A 17969-nucleotide genomic window follows, 5' to 3' on the forward strand; every position below is an offset into this window, starting at 1 on the left:
AGTTCTACATTTTCGATATTAACGAGGTTTTGTTAGGCTACCTATATTTTGACTGGAAATAAAGACAAATTATATCACTAAAAATATTTACTTTTTCTATGATTAAATAATAAAATAATAAATATAAAAAATATGAATAATTTTATTGTAAATAGCTTTTTAATATATTTTGTAAGTATTTTTTTTACAATAAATTAGTGGAAACGTATATATTTTTATCTTATGATAATAAAAAAAAAATTATAATTATAATTATTATTAAAATAAATAATATTATTAAATTCATAAAAAATGATGCATATCACTCTTGACGAATTACATTTTCTTATACTAATTTTATAGTTCATATTACTTCTACTCTACTCAAATATTTTTTTTTCACAACATAAACGGTAAAAATTTCCTAACAATTAATTATTTGAATAAGTAATTAAAATTATCATTTTATTTTTAATTCATAAAAGTATTTTATTGTAGTATCATGACTAAAGTTATAAATCTAAAGCTGAAGTGTAATAAGATATTAAATGTGCTGAATAAAAAAATTTATTTTAAAATGTTTTTTTTATACAATTTAAAGAAAAATAATACCTCTGGAGCGTGGTCGGTCTCACAAAACTGAACTCTTGAAAATTAATGTGGAAGAAGAAAAGTTAAATTAAAACTCATAATAATCAATTAATAAATAATAAATGAATCAATATCACATTAAAAGTGGAGATACGTTAGTTAATAACGGATCAAGTTTTGAATTTTTTCTTAAAATATATATTCAATAAAAAAATTTCCCAAATAAACTAATTTTTATTTTAATTTTTAAATTAAACCTATTTATCATTCACGTGTTAAACACTAACATTCGATTTTCTTTTCTTCCTTTTTTTCCTAATTTTCAAAAATATTGAAAAAATCAGACTAAAACTCAGTCTTAAGCTGGAAAATCAGGCCAGAAATTCACTCCACACCAGCCAAATAATAAATTTAGAGTTCTCAACTTAAATAATAAATTGATCTAGCATGATATTTACATTGGTTTATTTGAGTAAAAATAAAAAAAAATAATTAGGTTTATTTTGGAGGAGAAAAGAAAATCCAAGTTTTGGAGTGAAGATTAAGAATAGAAACGGAAATAGAAATAGCAATCCTAAAAAAATCCAGCTGTAACCGTCAATCCTCATTCATTCCATGTTGGTATTGGTTTTGTTCATGTTGCTGTCTCTCTTCTCTTCTCATTCTTTTGTAGTCTCATTTTCTTTCACTCTCTCAACTTTCAAGTGACACCACAATTTTCTCTTTTCTTTTTCACTCTCTTCATTTCCCAACCCTTTACCCTTTTCCCCGACACTTTCTGCTCCACGCTTCCTATGGCTTCATGTGAGTTTTTCTTTCTCTCTATTTTATATCCATTCGATTACAGATTACAATTACTACTTCAAAGAGGGGCCTTTTCGATAATTTATGTTTTTTCATGTGATTTGTTCTGCAATATCGTGAGTGGGGTTGGGAAATGAAAGTGGAATGTGATTTTATATTTGAGATGTAGTTTTCGGTGACATGGTCGATGCTGGTTTAGTGCTGTTTTATTTGCTTTGTACTGAGTACTGACAATCTGCTGTATTTTTAATCTGATGGGTCAAGCGTATGGTAATCTACTTTGCTCGTCCCACCAACGCTATGGGTACCGGATTGTTCATAAATTCGTAATTGCTGCAGCCTTCACTACGATGTCTTTTCAATTATTTTGTACAATGTATTGATTTTTTGAACCAAATATTGTACTTGTCTCTGAAACTCTGTTTGTGGGTTCTTGTGTTTTGAGTTTGTTAGGTTCATGTCCATTGTAAGATATATTACCTCCGTTTTCAATATAGGCCAAGAAAAACTAATTCACATCAATTAAGAAATGATGTTAGTAGTATTTAATTGTTCTAGTTTCATTTACGAAAGTGATATTTTTCGTAATCTTAACTTTTTAAATCTTGATATCAAGAATAGAAGAGTTATTATTCTCAATTAAATGAAGGCATCTTAGAAATAGTCTCATTAAACGAGGTAAAATTAGTTGAGATTTGCTTATATTCGAGGCCAGCACTCGTTAGGTTTGCTTATGTTTGAGACCGAGAGGGTATTTGAAAAACAGTTGGATTAAGTTAGCCCTGACAACAAAACTCTGTTTTTTTAGTATCCTTGGAATAGGAAAAAGGTGCCTTGATTTGTACAGTTTATACAGTGTATGAGGGCAGTGAAACTGCTTGGCGTTTTAATTTCATGACTGAACCTTAGATATTTTCCTGAGCTGGTGACATTACAATAGTCCGACACTTCTTTGTACAGATTGGGGCAGCTATTTCATCTTGTCCTTTAATTTGTGAGCCTACTGGTTTACTGTTGTTCCTTCAAGTGAGGATTATGTATGGGCTTGCTGTTCTAAGCCTCAAAGATGGGCTACTAGTTGAGTAGATTAACATAACTATGAATGATTTCTGAGAAACAAGCATAGGTCACAATGAGTGTGAATGAAAAGAATACATGTCTCCCCCTCTAGCATTTTTTGTGTGTAAAATATAATCATGATTGAGTCTTGAAAATTGTACTTTTTCAGCCGAAGATCATTTCTATTGTGCTCTGTTATTTGTAATCTTTGCCGAAGTTCCATTATATAGTGTAGGAATCTATTAGAAATTTCTATTATTTTGTTTCTTCTTTAGTATTTTTTCTCTTTGATTTCATCAATGTACTTTTTCTTGTGATTTTTTTTTTTTGTTTTTTCTACTAACCAAAGCATCACTTAAGTGTGCATTTGACAAAATATTTAACATTTCAAAGAAACTTTTTCTTTATTCTTCAATCATTTTCTGTTGTCTTGATATATTGGATACTTAGTATGCAAGAGTTTGGTGTTTCTTTCAAGACTACTAAATGGTTATGTACCCCGGAAAGAGTGGTTATCATGTCATAAATTCTATCACAGGTAGCTTAGGTAGCCCAAATATTAAAGTATTGAACTTGCACTTTAGTGGAAAAAATGTTGGACTTTCAAAACACGTTGGTACGAGAAGCTGGAGAAGGCAGTCATTGCAGTACACTGGTTTGGTTACGTCACGACAGGCAGATAGGCTTTTAGCATCATCCAATGACCCAGCGTCAGAGATCAAGGGTAATTTCTTCTATTCTTTTATTTTTTACATATTTTTTGTCATATAGGTTATATAAAAACCGTCATTAGTTTATTTCTCAATTTCAAATCCTATTAAATTTCTTACCATCAATGATTTCTAGTGGATCCAATGCATTATCTCTGTCCAATTTAGGTTTCTGGTAGTAATCTGGTGTGAGTTTTGGCATGCATATTCATGTCATACTATGTGTGCATGATATAACACACATTCAGATCTTGTTATTTCTGTTTTGACAAAGAATCATTCATGTGTTTTAACCTAGACGCTTAAGCTTTTAGTTAGTTGTTTGAAGACATGGTATTAGAACCTATGTTGCAAGTGGTTTAGAGTTCAATCTTAGCTGCTCCTCCAGTTCTTCTAAAAAAAGTTTAATGTTAGCACACTATGAGTCTTTGCACTGACCGGTGTTCAAAGGGCACAGGACTCTTGGGTGGGAGGATGTGATGGATATAAATCCATTCTTGTACTTCCATCTAAAGCTTAAGCTTTTGGAATAATTGGTTGATGACAACTTCATTATATGGAAAAACCTTATATTAAAATAGATTGCATAACAAATAAGTTTTTATTAATTTATTTTTTATTTGAGGAAAGAAGTAATTAAACCATATTCAATATGTTTGTATAAATTCAAACATTATATTATTGGAATTGAAACTATAAATCATACTTAATTACTTATATACTTGACAATTTAAAATATTTTGCGTTGAATAGAGTTCTATTTTAGTCCTCAAAGATGTTTGTGACATCCGTTTATCCTCCAAAGAAAGCTGATATCATTTTATTTTCTTGATCAAAGTGAAAGCAATTTGACCTTCCACAAGAGTTTATATCAATTTAGTGCCTCCGCCATTGAAACTAATGTTGATTAAGTCCTTCACTCTTGTGATGAACAAACAGAAGGCGATTTTGATGTCACTTTTCGCAGTTTATAGACTATATTAGCATCAACTTTGCTTGGAAGTCAAATTGATTTCACCTTTACCTTTGGCGTACGAAATAATGATAGGAACTTAGGTATTATGGGGTGTCCAAGTTCTACATTGAGTAGTTTAGAATACTCGGTGGAGTGTTTGAGTATTTGGTTCTCCCCCTCTTAAATAGTTAGCTTTTGGGTGAGTTCCCCAACTGCTTGGGTACGTACTTATCATATAAATACAAGGAATATGGACACTATGCAGGAACTTGTACTGTTCTTTGTTGTAAAGTTTTCATAACTGTATCTTTTATAGGATTTTTTTAATGTTACGATTGTACATTTTGTAATCTGATTCACATTTCTGACTTATTGTGTAAAAGCTGTAAAGCTATTGATTTGAAGTTTCTCACTATGGCAAATACTATTAACTTGATATTTGTACCATTGTCTGGCTTCTATAACATACTTAAATGATTACATCACAGTTATTAAAAGGTCGGAAGAAGGTTCTGAAGAGATTAAATCTTCAGATTTGACAAGTCCGCTTATTCCCAATTTTAACGAGGTTAGTACTTGGAAGATCCCATTGTTTATTCATCTATTTCTTTTTTCATTTTTCAGGGCGAATAATCTATAAAACAGATCCAAATTCATGATGACTTTATTGTGCTGCTTTCATCTATTACCTTCTTTGTTTGTTAGTCAATATTTGAGTAAGCTGTTCCATATTTATAAAACCATTTTATGTAGATAAACCATTATGTGCTCTGGTATATTGTATAGCATATGTTACCAGTATATTTTAGTCTAATATTGGCCAGTGCTTAGCTTGAAATGTGGCTCTACATTAGCTCTGGAGCTTAAGCTCTTTCTGATTAAACTGACAAAGCACAAGCCAAAATAAAAGTACAGTTTGTGTCCAAGCTTATGAACCTATCAGATGTTTAGCATCCTAGCTCCCGAGGCTTGACCTACATCCCCAGCTTTCATTTATTACAGAAATTTGTGTGGATACTTCTGTGATTTTCTTTACTTGGAAGTGTTAAATAATCATTTTAATCTTAGTTCTGAAGTTTTCCCAGCTATAAAAACTTGCCTTTTATGACACTTGAAAAGAGATTGTCACATTGTAATGCACAAGTCTGTTTTCTACATTTATTATTCATGAATGGAAAATTTGAAGTCGTGTATCTCTATATGTATGGACATTCTTTGCAGGTGGAATTCCTAGTCACTAAATTATGTGACTCAAGTTCAATTGGGGAGTTAGAATTAAAAGTAAGTACAATGAAGTTGAATTTAGATGTCTTCATTAGCACAATATTATTCGAATTCTCTCTCATAATGGCATTAGATATATTATCTTTGACTTGCTTCTTATTGTTGTTTCTTCTCTTCATTGTCATCTGCCCAAATTCCAAATGGTATCAGCTTGCTGGGTTTCACCTGCATATAGTGAGGGATTTGACTCAAAAACATAAAACTCTACCTCCTCCTATTCCTGCTTCTGTAAGTGCAAATAATGTCATAGAAACCCCTAAAACAAATGGATCAGTTTCTACAACTTCATTGGCCATCTCAAAGCCTGTAAACCCGGTCGACCCAATATCTTCTCCAGGATCTATCCAGAAATTCCTTGACAGAGCTGCTGATGAAGGCTTGGTAATAATTCCGTCTCCAAAGGTAAGAATCTGAAACTTGTACTTCACATTTTACAAACCTTACATAATGTTCTCTAAAACCGTAAGCAGGTGGGTTTCTTTAGAAGATCACGAACAATAAAAGGGAAGCGTTCTCCACCATCTTGTAAAGAGGTACAGTTGTTGATGGCTTTTCTCTTTTCCTTTTTATTGGGGAAATCTTGTTATCCACCATGTGAGGCTACACAGAAACATACAACTTGTAAAATTTATTTTTTGATGATTTTCCTATCTCTATCTGTATTGAGTGTTGACATTTAAACATATGATCACAACACAATTGCAATATTTTGAAAACAAGGCTAGCAGTTTCCTGGTAGGGCAACATCACAAAAATAGGTTTATTATTATTTTGTTTTGGCGTGGTGTTCTCATGAAGTAGTGTGCCAATTGACAGAAACAAAGGGTTGAGGAGGGGCAAGTGATTTGTTACATTGAACAACTGGGTGGTCAGGTGCCAATTGAGGTTTGTGTCTTGACTCTCTTCCAAGTCATTGTGTGACTCTCATGTTTATGATTTTTTTTATGTTTAGAAAGGGCAAATGACTGTAATATGATGAGTACTTACCATTGCCATGACTCTCAATGTTTGCAGTCTGATGTGTCCGGAGAGGTCATCAAGATACTGCGGAAGGATGGAGGTTAGTTTTTGGTTTTCCCAATCAATTTAATTTAATTTCTGTGTGGTGTGTGACTCTTATTTTTGTTTTTTCACAGATCCTGTTGGATATGGTGACGCTCTTGTTGCAATATTACCATCATTTCCAGGAATAAAGAAGCTTCAATAGGTTGAAATTTTGAAAAGAGACATTCTTGCCAACTATGCTGTAATTTACCAATGGGAATGCTTCATTACTGTTTTACTTCCTGTGGTCCATAGCTTGTTTATTTTTACTATTAGTTTTCCATAGCAAAGACAAAGGTAAACTAAAACAACTTTGTTTTCTCATACTTTTCTGTTTCTGTTAGTGGATTTGTCACCCTTTAGCTCACGCTCTTGGCATTTGGGTTTGTTCTTTAAAAGTTATTGAGGCCATCGAATTGGGTAAGGAAAAACCATTTCCAGGAAAACACCTTAGCAATCTGACCCATGTTGATCCATTGAAATTTTAAAGATTATGACAAAATTCATAGATTTATCTAAAATTGTATTCAAATATGGAGACTTTTCGTATTCAAATTTATGAAACTTGAATCTTGATGTATTTGTATCTAAATTTTTTAAAATATTTGAAACAGCTAATGATTGTAAAATTTGAAAGTACAAGTCAGTACAAAAAAAGATTGGATAAAAAGAAAAGTCAAATCAATTTGATTTTTCAATCTCTTCAAACCAGTTGGGTTTAATTTTAATAACCAAATTTCTCATACTTTCCTGTTTCTGTTGGTATATCTGTCATAACAATTATAAGTTTTTATGCATTACCATATTCTCGGTCTTGAGTTAGAATAATAAGGGTTCTAATTTGCAATTTTGTGCCATATTATATTAGTTCTTATAATTAATTCAATACAAAAATCCAATAAAATATTTTTTGTAAGAGAACAATTATCAAGTATTGCATGTGAAGTTAATAAAGGGTTGGTGAGATGATTTGATGGATACATATTTATACACTTTATTAAAAATTAATAAATATTTTGAAATTCATCTTAAAATCAACTCATCAAAATGTATACAATTTTTTTAAAAAAAAAAACTATCTGTAAGCTATAAAAGTTTTATTTGAATACTGTGGCTTATTCTGCTGTTTTCTTTAATAATTCATGATAGTCCTAATCAAATACATGATTTGTTTATATCATTTTAAAGTATTAATTGAATAGATAACTTTTTTAATTCTTCAAAATTACAATTCAATGCACACCCATGAGAATGATAACATATCTAGAGTGTGACTTAAGCAGCGTAATATTCATTTATTAAATAGTAAGTTCCAAGTTCGAACTTTTTAAAAGAATTTATTTAAATAATAACGTTAGATTGAACAGTTTTGAAATTTAATAAATTGAGATTATATTTTTTGCAATTAAAAATCTAGAAAAAGTTTACATCTAAATTTAGGTTTACTAATTCATTCAGAGGCTTTTTTATCAACAAAAAATAATTAAATAAATAATACAGAACACTTGTAACTTATTTAAAAGATTTTGATATAACTTAAGCTTTCAATTTACGAATTCATTTACTTATTTATTTTCCTTCAATTAGGTTAGGATTTAAAGTATTCAAACTGATCATAGGTTTTAGAAAAGGGAAAAAGGTTAATTAAGTAAATTTAGAAAAAGGGAAATGTCTAAATCAATTGAGGGAGTGTAAATAACAAAATGTTTATTTTTATTTCGCATACAAAACTGAAAATGAAGTCCAAAGCCCATAACATGGGTGGTGGTGAGACTGTTTTCCTAATTTTTTTGTCAATATCTCATTTGGGCTCGAATTACGTGTTAGAAATTTGAGTGTCAAAACTGGTCAATATAAATACATGCATATATTTATATATATATATATATATATATATATATATATATATATATATATATATATATATATATAAAGCAAAATCAACTATTGGTATTCACTCCTTTTGTTTCATTCATTAGTGCGAGAGTTTGACCGTTTTAGATGATTGGATGAAGAGCGGTGCATTTGGCGTGAAGTGAAGATGGAGACACAGGGAGCACAGACACACCATTTCAGAAACTCAACAGAATCGGAAAACAATTACAGTAACAATAATCATCACAACAATGTTAACTATAATCGTAACTTGATGGTGAAGACTGAGTTGTGCAGGAGATTCAGGAGAGGCGTGTGCGGTCACGGAAGCAAATGCGATTTCGCGCACAGCGTTGCAGAGCTCCGACGCCAACCCAAACTATGCAGATTGTTCCTTCAAAACAAACACTGTCCCTACGGACGCACCTGTCGCTACCTGCATTCAGCCACACCAACGCCGCCACCGCTACCACCACAACCATCAACTTTTCAAATTCCAAATCTAAAATCTCAGTCAGGTTTTCTTCTCTTAATTCTATCATCACATAACGTAGATAGATCTATTCATTGTTTATCACGCGTTGCGATTCCATGGCGACGTTTACGATTCCACCATTAATAATGCAGGTTTCATATGTACTAGATCTTCTTCTTACCATCCTCAAAATCATATTTCCAGTACTCTACCTCTCTGCTAGTAGTATTCTTTTTTAAGTAGTTAATTTATTATTTGATTGAATAATGTAATTATGATACCGATACATATACATATTCTCTCGTCATGATACATGCGTAATTGAAATTTATTTTATTAATCTTTTACTTTGAAATAAAAATTTCTATCATTTGAAAATGTGTTGACCCTACGGGACGTGATGGAATCTAATTATGTAGTATTTTTTTTTTCTGCTGAGTATCAGATTGGTTCAATTCGTGACGAGATGTTATTTAAAGTAAACATAATAACATACACAATTTAGTTTGATTAGGTTTTGATGTTATATCAAACATAAATCCAACTAAGTTGTTTTTGACTTGAGTTACATTAAAAAAATGGTTTATCATGTTAACATTGTTGTTAATTTCGTACTACAGGAAATATATTGATTATTGAAGAACTTTTGCAAATGACATTTACATGATCCCAAATAGTAAAAGTGAAATTCCTCATTTATACGTGATAATAATTGTAATAGAAATCTTTTAGGAAAAAAAAAATGCAATATAGAAAGTGTTTAAATTCATTGTTGTTACCTTGAATAGGACCTCCCACGAGGAGGACACATGGAATAAAAAAAAATCATATTCTATGGACAACATCAATTCATTGTTCAATATAACCAAAATGTTCATCATACATGAAATCCCACACTATCATTACTGAAACTTTAAAATATTAGTACTTATTGTTACATATTAATATAAGTATATTTGAATCAATTTGATGATAATCGGTTTAATTTAATTTTGAACACCGCTAGTCCTTAGTCAATCCATTGAATAGAGCTGAAATAAGTTTTGCTCGCGAAGCCAGCAAATTTCGTCAGGTATGAGTGGATCTGTGGGAAGAAAAATAATTTGGTCGAACGAAAAACAAATTCTGTTTTGAAAGAATTGAGACAGATACATTTGTTTTTTTGTCATTTTGATGAACAAAACTGATGATGGGTTTGATTTGACGCTATATTCTACAATATTTGCATGGCATTGTGATTCAATAGAACATGTTAATAAATTTTGACCCCTGTTTTTGTGATGCAGAAGTAGGACAATTTGATCGCTCCTCTTCTGCAGAATACAAGAGAATGAGAACTTCTGCAGCTGCTCTAAGTGATAGGTACCCTTCTTATGCAGAAAGTAGGACAATGCAAACTGATGATACTGATATTGCTACTGCAGATGCCTCAACTAGCACTGGGGTAGCTAGCCCTTCCCATAAGAATCAACCATATGCTGTGAAGTTCGTATTCAAGAAAAACGAACTAAAAAAGATCAATCGCATTTATGCTGATTGGATTTCAGATTTACCCCGCTGAGAAACTGGCTGGACAAGTAGATCACTATATAAAAAACTAAGCAATTTTTATCAATGGGTTAAAACTAAGGAACCAGTCCCATCGAGTCTGATTTTGAGGAATATTGTTGGGTTTAAATTTTTTGCCTCTTTTTTTTTTGCAGAGTATTGCATCAGGTATTAGAATATATAGAACTTTTGAACCTACCAAATTTATGATACTGTTGTAGAACATTTATGTCGATGGCCCTTGTTTACCTTGGAGTAACGAAAAAAATATTAGCCAAAAAAATAGGAGAAGATTTCAAAGAAATTGAAATCGTAAGCAGTGCATATTCATTTTTGCACTGTTGGACCATTACCCAGCTTATAAAATATTCAAAAGACGTTGATACAGTGTGTTCCTCAGCGAAGACTTTTTCAGCATTACAACTAGTAATTTAGAGAAGACATTTTTTCTTTTTAAAAATTTCTCAATGACATTATTTTTTTTTCTTCATTTCCATCTGATCTTTAGTTAATTTTCACTCATATATTTAAAGTAAAAATTAGTAAAATAGAAAACTTTATGATTATTTGTTATTCTAGTATTTTAATTTTCATGATATTCAACTAGTAATAAAGTATCAATTTCGAAAATTTTAGTTTTCATAAAAATGAGTTAAGAATGTTGTTGAAACATGAATAACGTAATTTCAAAATTTCTACACTTTCACTATTTTTTTATACTTCATTCCGTCGCACAAGGTGATGTCTATCAAGTAATATTAAGAATTATGAATAGTATCATTTTCTTTCTAACTCTACGTCTAGCCATAGGCATCACCAGTAACGATCTATTTGAGTGAAAACAAAACTCTTCTTCTATTCATTCATTAAAAACAAAAAACAAAAAAACAAGAGGAGCTTTTACAGGTTTTATATTACTAGGCTTAATAACTTGTATTGTCATAGTTTTGGTTAAACACGTGTCTATGTTGGGTCTTTTACTTTCTGGCTTTGTTACCAAATTATAGATAAGATAGAAAAACACACACACACACACACATAACAGTTTAACAATACCTGAGTTGTTGTAAAACCCATAGTATTAATGTTTGTCTCCTCCTTTTGAACAAAATTAATAAGAAAAAAAAAAGTTTTGAAAGCTCAAATAACACTGATCTGCACATGAATATAAAGCAATACATGCTCTGAAAATCCACATAAATCTTCAGCATGATTACAGTATTATTGAGTACAAGAGTTTGCATTAATGAAATGAACGATATCAATGAAATCAGAAGAATATTGATACACAATGAAATACAGTAGTTGCTTTCCTTTGTTATTCATAAATTATGCTCAGAGGATTTTACCCATTTCATAGTTGACCTGGCTAATGCGTCCATTGGGTCAACACATTTTCTGAGAAGAGGATCATCTGGGGGCAAGAGGTCCCGCATATCATCAGAAGCAAGAATAACAGAATTTGCTGCTCTCACCAAAAGAACTTGAAGTGCAATTCTCAATAGATTGCATGCCCCTTCCATGTCCTTTCTGTTCAAAGCTTCAATTGCAGGTATCACTGTATGCTCCATTGTTGCTCTATCAGGCAGTACAACCTCAAAACCCTGAATATAAGAAAATGAAGTTAACAAATATACAAATCTCTATGGCTTGTCAAGTGTCATCCCAATTCAACATTTGCAGAAAGAGTGAAAAAAACAACTAGTAGTGCATTATATGTAAGTACATTCTTGACAATCAACTCCTTGTTCATAAATAGGAAAATGAAAAAAATTCCAAAAACCAACAAAAAGTTGCAATTGGTAACCCTGCTGTGCACTGAAATAATAGTCTAGTAGAGCTGCAGCAGAATAAAGACGTAGCCAGGTAGAATTCTTTCAATGTTCATAATATCAATCATGAGATCTAACTATACTTTGCATGCACACACAGATTATTCTTCATATATGTTGCTAAACCAGAAGAGAGCTACAAATATATGAAAATGTGCATATGTACATGTATGAAGTATATGTTGTATTGTAATAAAGCAAAAGCTTCTGACAGTACATAATCTGCATTAGAAAGAAAACATTAAGATCTTGTACTCTATTACAAAGGAAATATGGGATAAGAATTCCCCCTTCTTAGGTTTTTGTCTTCCAACTGACATAATATCAAACCAATACTAAACCACTGATTCATTTTTAATGATCTAGAAGTAGGTTTTGACACAGGAAATAGATAATGGGTTGACTAAGAAAACTGGGTCTAAAAGATGTAGAAATTTAATGATCGAGAAGAAACACTGTCATGTCACAGTGCTTGAAATTAAGAAACAAGTAAACAATACAAAACAAACTATCTACTCATTGCAAACACAGTCCTATTGAACAGAAACAAAGCTGCAAGCAATGTTCATAGATATATGGCTTGACAAAGAAAAAGAAAAGGACATGGATATGAAATTGAGAGGTCAGGAAGTGCTAAAACATTAAATCAGGCATCTCACATTTCACAAAGTGAAATGCCCCTAATAGAAACTGGCTCAGACTATTGAAAGAAAGCTCCTAACTCCCAATTCCAAAAGGCCTGTAATCTGTCACATTTTCCATTATAAATGGTAACTGCTAGGTTCCTATAATCTGTTTCAAGTAACAATGAATGTCTTCGGCCTTCACATGTTACATTATAGTTATGAAATTTTATATGCTGAAATCTGTAGAAGCTCCATCAAAACTTCTGCAGTTGTTCAATACTCATAAACTCACAGGAAGAAAACAACAAATTTAGAAAGAATTTGTTCCAGGTCTGAATCATATAGTGCGTGCTGAAAGTTAGTTATACTATGAAAAGCAACACTGTAATGGACATTCCTGAGAGCAACTACATTGACCTGATTTATTAATTTCTCTAAGCCTAATGTGCAGTAATAAGATTTGCTTGATAGTTAAGATATCAGGTTATTGAAAACAGCAAAGGGAAATTACTTCATTTTGAAGCTTCTCTTTATAAAAACCTGCTGCCAGAGTTGCATTTGTTGCTAGTACTCCAATCCGCAAAGGACTACCAGCTTCAAGAGGCTTTAGCTTAGCTTCCTTGAGCTCCTTGGCAACACACTCGGCCATGTGAAGAACAGGAACAGAACATCCCTCACACACTTGTTCATACCAAGAATGTGACACATTACAAGGAATGACTATGCAACTGGCCCCAGAATTCTCAAGAAAAACCCTCTTGTTTCTGAGACTCTCCACAATCGGAGAAGAATCCAGCTTCAAATTTTCCGCTCTACTTGTGCTAGAAACAAAATAACTCCTTTCGAAGGACAGAAGCTCCTTACTAAAGAGAGGATCAGAACACAGAACAAAAGGAATAGAATTTCCTCCATCTTCTGAACTCAACTCCACAAGTTTTCTCAAAAATTTGAGAGTGGCATCCACAGACACCCCTCCAATTATACCCACAGTACTTCCCTGAGTGGCGAAAGGAACACCCTTTCCTGAAGCAAGGTTTGTGGCATGAATCTTCTCAGAAAATTTCCCACTTTCATCTGCATTCAAAATAACTGAAGAGGGGGGTGTGGCTTGAACATGGCACCACCTTGTCCTGCAAAAGTATCTGCGAGTAGGAGCAGTTACACAACCTAGTAATAATGTTTGGAACGGATAACTCAAAGACATCACATCCAACATCTCCAATGTCCACGAAATTTGAGAGTTGTTGTGTGTGTGAAATCTACAACCCCATTTGAGTTGCAGAGTAAGAACCTCGTTGAAGAAGAAGCATGTTGTAGAAAAGCCCTTGTGCAGACATGTGGCTTCACAATTTGACACCAACCTTTCTCAATTCTCACCTCACAGTAAAACCCACCACACCATGCTCCTCTTTCTCCACCCTCGCACTGTTAGCACATCACCAAACCACAATTCTTCACTAACACTTTCCGTTTACTCTTTTTTATTCAGAAAAAAACAGAGAGACTAATGTGTTATCCATCACTTACATCTATAATTTTGTTGAAAAAATCTAAGATATCATGTAACTGAATTCAACTAAGAAAATATTGTGCACAAGACCATTTTGGTATATTGATTTAAAATTTGATACACGTGACTTAACATAGATTTGAAAATAATATTAACAAGAGAATAAGTTTAGAGATTAAAATTTTCAGAAGGTTTTAGTTTTCAAGAGCCATGTGAAAGCGCTTAAAATACCCTAAAGAATAAAACGGAAAACAACCCAGTCGGTGTATACAAAATTTCAGTAGGTTTTCTTTGTTAAATTTTTTGAGTGAAGCTCCCAAATTAATTAAATTTCATATACAATTTTCCAGTAGTTACTATAAAAATAATCTTCACTGTATACACCTTTTTTATTTTAAGTTACGACGGGAGAATGAAAATTTAAGGAAGGAAAAATTTGTGATATATATGAAAAAACTAGAAAAAAAAAATTACCATATAGGAAAATTCCATGTGCGATTTGATGAGAAAGCGATAAGAATTGTTGTGAAATGAAGGAGAAGAGACAAGGAATGGGAATGGGAAGCATCGAAGGATGTTCTCGCCATGTGCAGTATTACTGTCACGTTTCGCATTGGTTCTATCATTCTCTTCTGGGCCCCACGCTTATGTAAAAAATATAATGAAAATTATTCAAATCACAAACTTTCTTTATTAAGTTTCATCCAAGTAATAATAATTCATCCTGGGATTTTGATTTTTTTTTTCGAAAAGGGCCTCACTAACTACACTTCGGATGTCATGTTTTCGGGCTGGCCCATCCAATGTCCAACATAGTGGCCCAATTTGACTGTTTGAGCAAAACTTTTCCGAGACTCTCTTATAAAACTCACAGGACAGCTTATTCGTGCGTCTTCATAGTTTCAATATGTATTTCATAAATTTTTACACTTTGGAATGTATAATTTGAAAAAACTTTTTTATATCAAAATTATACATTCTAGAATATAAAATAAAAAACATAGTTTAATATAAATGTAAATAAAAAAACATAGTTTAATATACATTTAAATTTTGGATTGTAAAATTTGAAATATAATTCTTGTATTGGAAGTTATGTATTCTGAAATAAAATATATATATACTTTAAAATGTATATTCTAAAATAAAAAACGAAAAATACATTTTAAATGATGAAAATGTAAAATTTATATTTGTAACATTTTAAAATATATAAAGAAACTACGGAGGTGAAGAAAGAAAAAGACTCTTCCTTTTATCTCTACTTATTAAATAAATAAATAAATAAACACTACGTTCTAGCTAGCCGGCAAAAGAGAATGAATGATGTATTATAGTTTGTTTATGTTAATGCTAAAGAAGTCTATTAACAGTGAATGATTCAAAACTAACTTCTTAAGGTCACCAACTACTAATTTTTTAAATATTGTCTCACCAAATTTTCTAATAGATGAAATAATATTTCGAGCACTTATATGGTCAAATTTAAAAGTTCATTCAGAATTTCCTTTTCATATCATAAAGTGTGAATATTTATGGACAAGTATTCAAAATTCGTTTTCGACAACGTTAAGAAACAGAAAAATTAGATGGAACGATTAAAAAATGAGTCATGATCTTTGAGAAAAGCAAAGGTTTTACATTTCATGCGAAAAACTATACTGATGATTCAAGAATATTTTTAAGATCTGCATTTCATGCATTTTTTTTTATTAAAAACAATTATATAAGAAAATTTGTAATAACTTTACTAAAAATTGTGATGAAAAAGTTTGTAATTTTTATCAGAAAAATTGTGTCTATCATGACCAAAAGTGAGATACTCACCACACATTGACATGACATCCATTGTTAAAAAATAATAAACACCACTCACGTGTTGTTCATTTAATTGAAAAGAGCAACTAATTTCCTTCTACCTCCTAGCCCCCTCTTTCTCTTGAAAGCACAAAACAAAATAATGAATGTTCTTATTTGGACTATAATCCTCACATTTTGCATCATCGTTGCCTTCTCACATGCAACACCAAACGTTACTCAACGCCAAGCCATCAGATCTTCCAAGTTCAACCAGACCCAACACCAAGTAAGAAGAAACTTTTCGTTAATACAGTTTTTTTTTTTTTTTTACGAAAAATGTTAGTTGCTAGTATATATGATGCTTTGACACCATAAATGGTGTGTTCCATGTCTGACATTTATCGGACACTAACACTTGTACAATACTTGTAGGATACATTATGTCTAATTTGAAAGATATTTTTTTTATCTTTGACATGATTTTAATGATTAAAATAAGGAACAAATTTTATACTATCACTTCTTTTCACATATTGGACATTAAATAGATAGATTAGATTCATTTTTATGTTAGTTGATAATGTGTTAGGTGATCGTTTCAAACTTAACATGCGTGTACACGTCATGTTCCGTGTCCTATATATTTTTAATTTAGTTAATATTTCGTGTTCATGTCATATCTATAACCATGTCTGTATCCGTACAACACATGGTCAGTAGGGAAATTGAACTTACACTTGCAAACCAATTTTATAATCCTATGACAATCCCTTTCAACATTTATCATTAAACCAACCTTACAGCTCGATACTCAAATTTGAACTGAGCATTTGAAGATATTGTTGCAGATGAACGAGGGTTGTAGTTACGTTGTTAACATATACACAAGTTGCAGTTCAAGTTTCTATGCGAGAGGCCAAATAAATCTTCTATTTGGCGACGCTGATGGCAATGAGGTCCTGCATTCAAAATCATATATATGTTTCTCTTTTCCTCTTAAGAACTTTTATGCTCTGATTTTCATATTCTGAACATGATAATATATTTTTAGTATAGAAAATGATTTTTTGACAACTTTTTCTTACAATTTTAGGTGACATCGTTTAAGTAGTTTTTTATTTTTTTATTTTTCCATTCTTAATATTTTAAAACCACTTAAAAGATGACTCCTCATGTTATAAGAAAAAATTATTAAAATTTAGTAATCAAAATATCATTGTCCAATTTTTGATTGATCTTGAATAGGTTCATGTTCCAGAAGTGCATGGTCCTTTTGATGATTGCACCACGAATACTTATGACATATATGGAGCATGTGCAAACCAAATCTGTCATCTGCACCTATATTGGATTGGAGATGAAGATTGGATTCTTGAGAAAGTGAGCATACATAGCAACTACTACGACCCTGTTACATTTTACTACCACACTTATATTTCTGAGGGTGCTTCCTATGATTTTGACTATTGTGATTATTAGTAGTGCTATTTCTCAAATGGACAACTTTTTTTTAGTTAGCTGGTTAAAAAAGTGTTAAGTATGTTGTTATAAGAACGAGGTTTGGACCTCTTTATTTTTTCCTTATGATAGATTGCAAAGTCATATTTTTTTTTCTTCTTTATTGTTGTCATTTAAGAAAATATATAATTTTGCAAATATTATTCACTTTTGTCATAATCTTCTATTTTTTTTAGTATTAATTTTCATATTTATTTATATTTTACCATATCGTGTTACAATTTACGCTCATTAAAATAGTTTGACGCACTATAGCATAACTTATAAGTAAGAATTAATTTGTTTTAGGTATTAGTGTAAATTCCGTCTTTTATGAAATAATTGAATATACCGAGATTGATTGTTATTTTATTAAATAT

The 17969-nt window shown here is 31.4% G+C and overlaps 3 protein-coding genes across 5 annotated transcripts; 2 read left to right on the forward strand and 1 right to left on the reverse strand.

The window, feature by feature from the left end:
• The first annotated feature begins 1110 nt into the window (after positions 1-1110).
• LOC114183142 (biotin carboxyl carrier protein of acetyl-CoA carboxylase) lies at positions 1111-6793 on the forward strand. The gene is made up of 9 exons (XM_028070049.1): positions 1111-1374; positions 2972-3157; positions 4587-4666; positions 5320-5379; positions 5533-5784; positions 5853-5915; positions 6199-6267; positions 6397-6442; positions 6519-6793. Exons 1-9 carry the CDS (start codon positions 1365-1367, stop codon positions 6587-6589), a joined length of 837 nt encoding a protein of 278 aa, XP_027925850.1. The 5' UTR covers positions 1111-1364; the 3' UTR covers positions 6590-6793.
• Positions 6794-8393: 1600 nt separating this feature from the next.
• Positions 8394-10719, forward strand: LOC114185879 (mRNA decay activator protein ZFP36L3-like). Its single transcript, XM_028073819.1, has 2 exons — positions 8394-8819; positions 10063-10719. The coding sequence occupies exons 1-2, from the start codon at positions 8468-8470 to the stop codon at positions 10335-10337; spliced, it is 627 nt and encodes a 208-aa protein (XP_027929620.1). The 5' UTR covers positions 8394-8467; the 3' UTR covers positions 10338-10719.
• Positions 10720-11454: 735 nt separating this feature from the next.
• On the reverse strand, positions 11455-14890 carry LOC114183341 (probable amino-acid racemase). Of its 3 annotated transcripts, none has more exons than XM_028070339.1 (3): positions 14767-14890; positions 13294-14207; positions 11455-11928 (listed from the first exon to the last, which is right to left on the reverse strand). In XM_028070339.1, exons 2-3 carry the CDS (start codon positions 13996-13998, stop codon positions 11647-11649), a joined length of 987 nt encoding a protein of 328 aa, XP_027926140.1. In that variant the 5' UTR covers positions 13999-14207; positions 14767-14890; the 3' UTR covers positions 11455-11646. The 3 variants fall into 3 exon arrangements, with proteins under 3 accessions (XP_027926140.1, XP_027926138.1, XP_027926137.1); XM_028070337.1 differs by having other exon boundaries at positions 13294-14258; XM_028070336.1 differs by lacking the exon at positions 14767-14890 and having other exon boundaries at positions 13294-14728.
• Between the last annotated feature and the right edge of the window lie 3079 nt (positions 14891-17969).

The sequence above is a fragment of the Vigna unguiculata genome, chromosome 5 (genome assembly GCF_004118075.2).
Source record: "Vigna unguiculata cultivar IT97K-499-35 chromosome 5, ASM411807v1, whole genome shotgun sequence".
NCBI classification, from domain to species: Eukaryota; Viridiplantae; Streptophyta; class Magnoliopsida; order Fabales; family Fabaceae; genus Vigna; species Vigna unguiculata.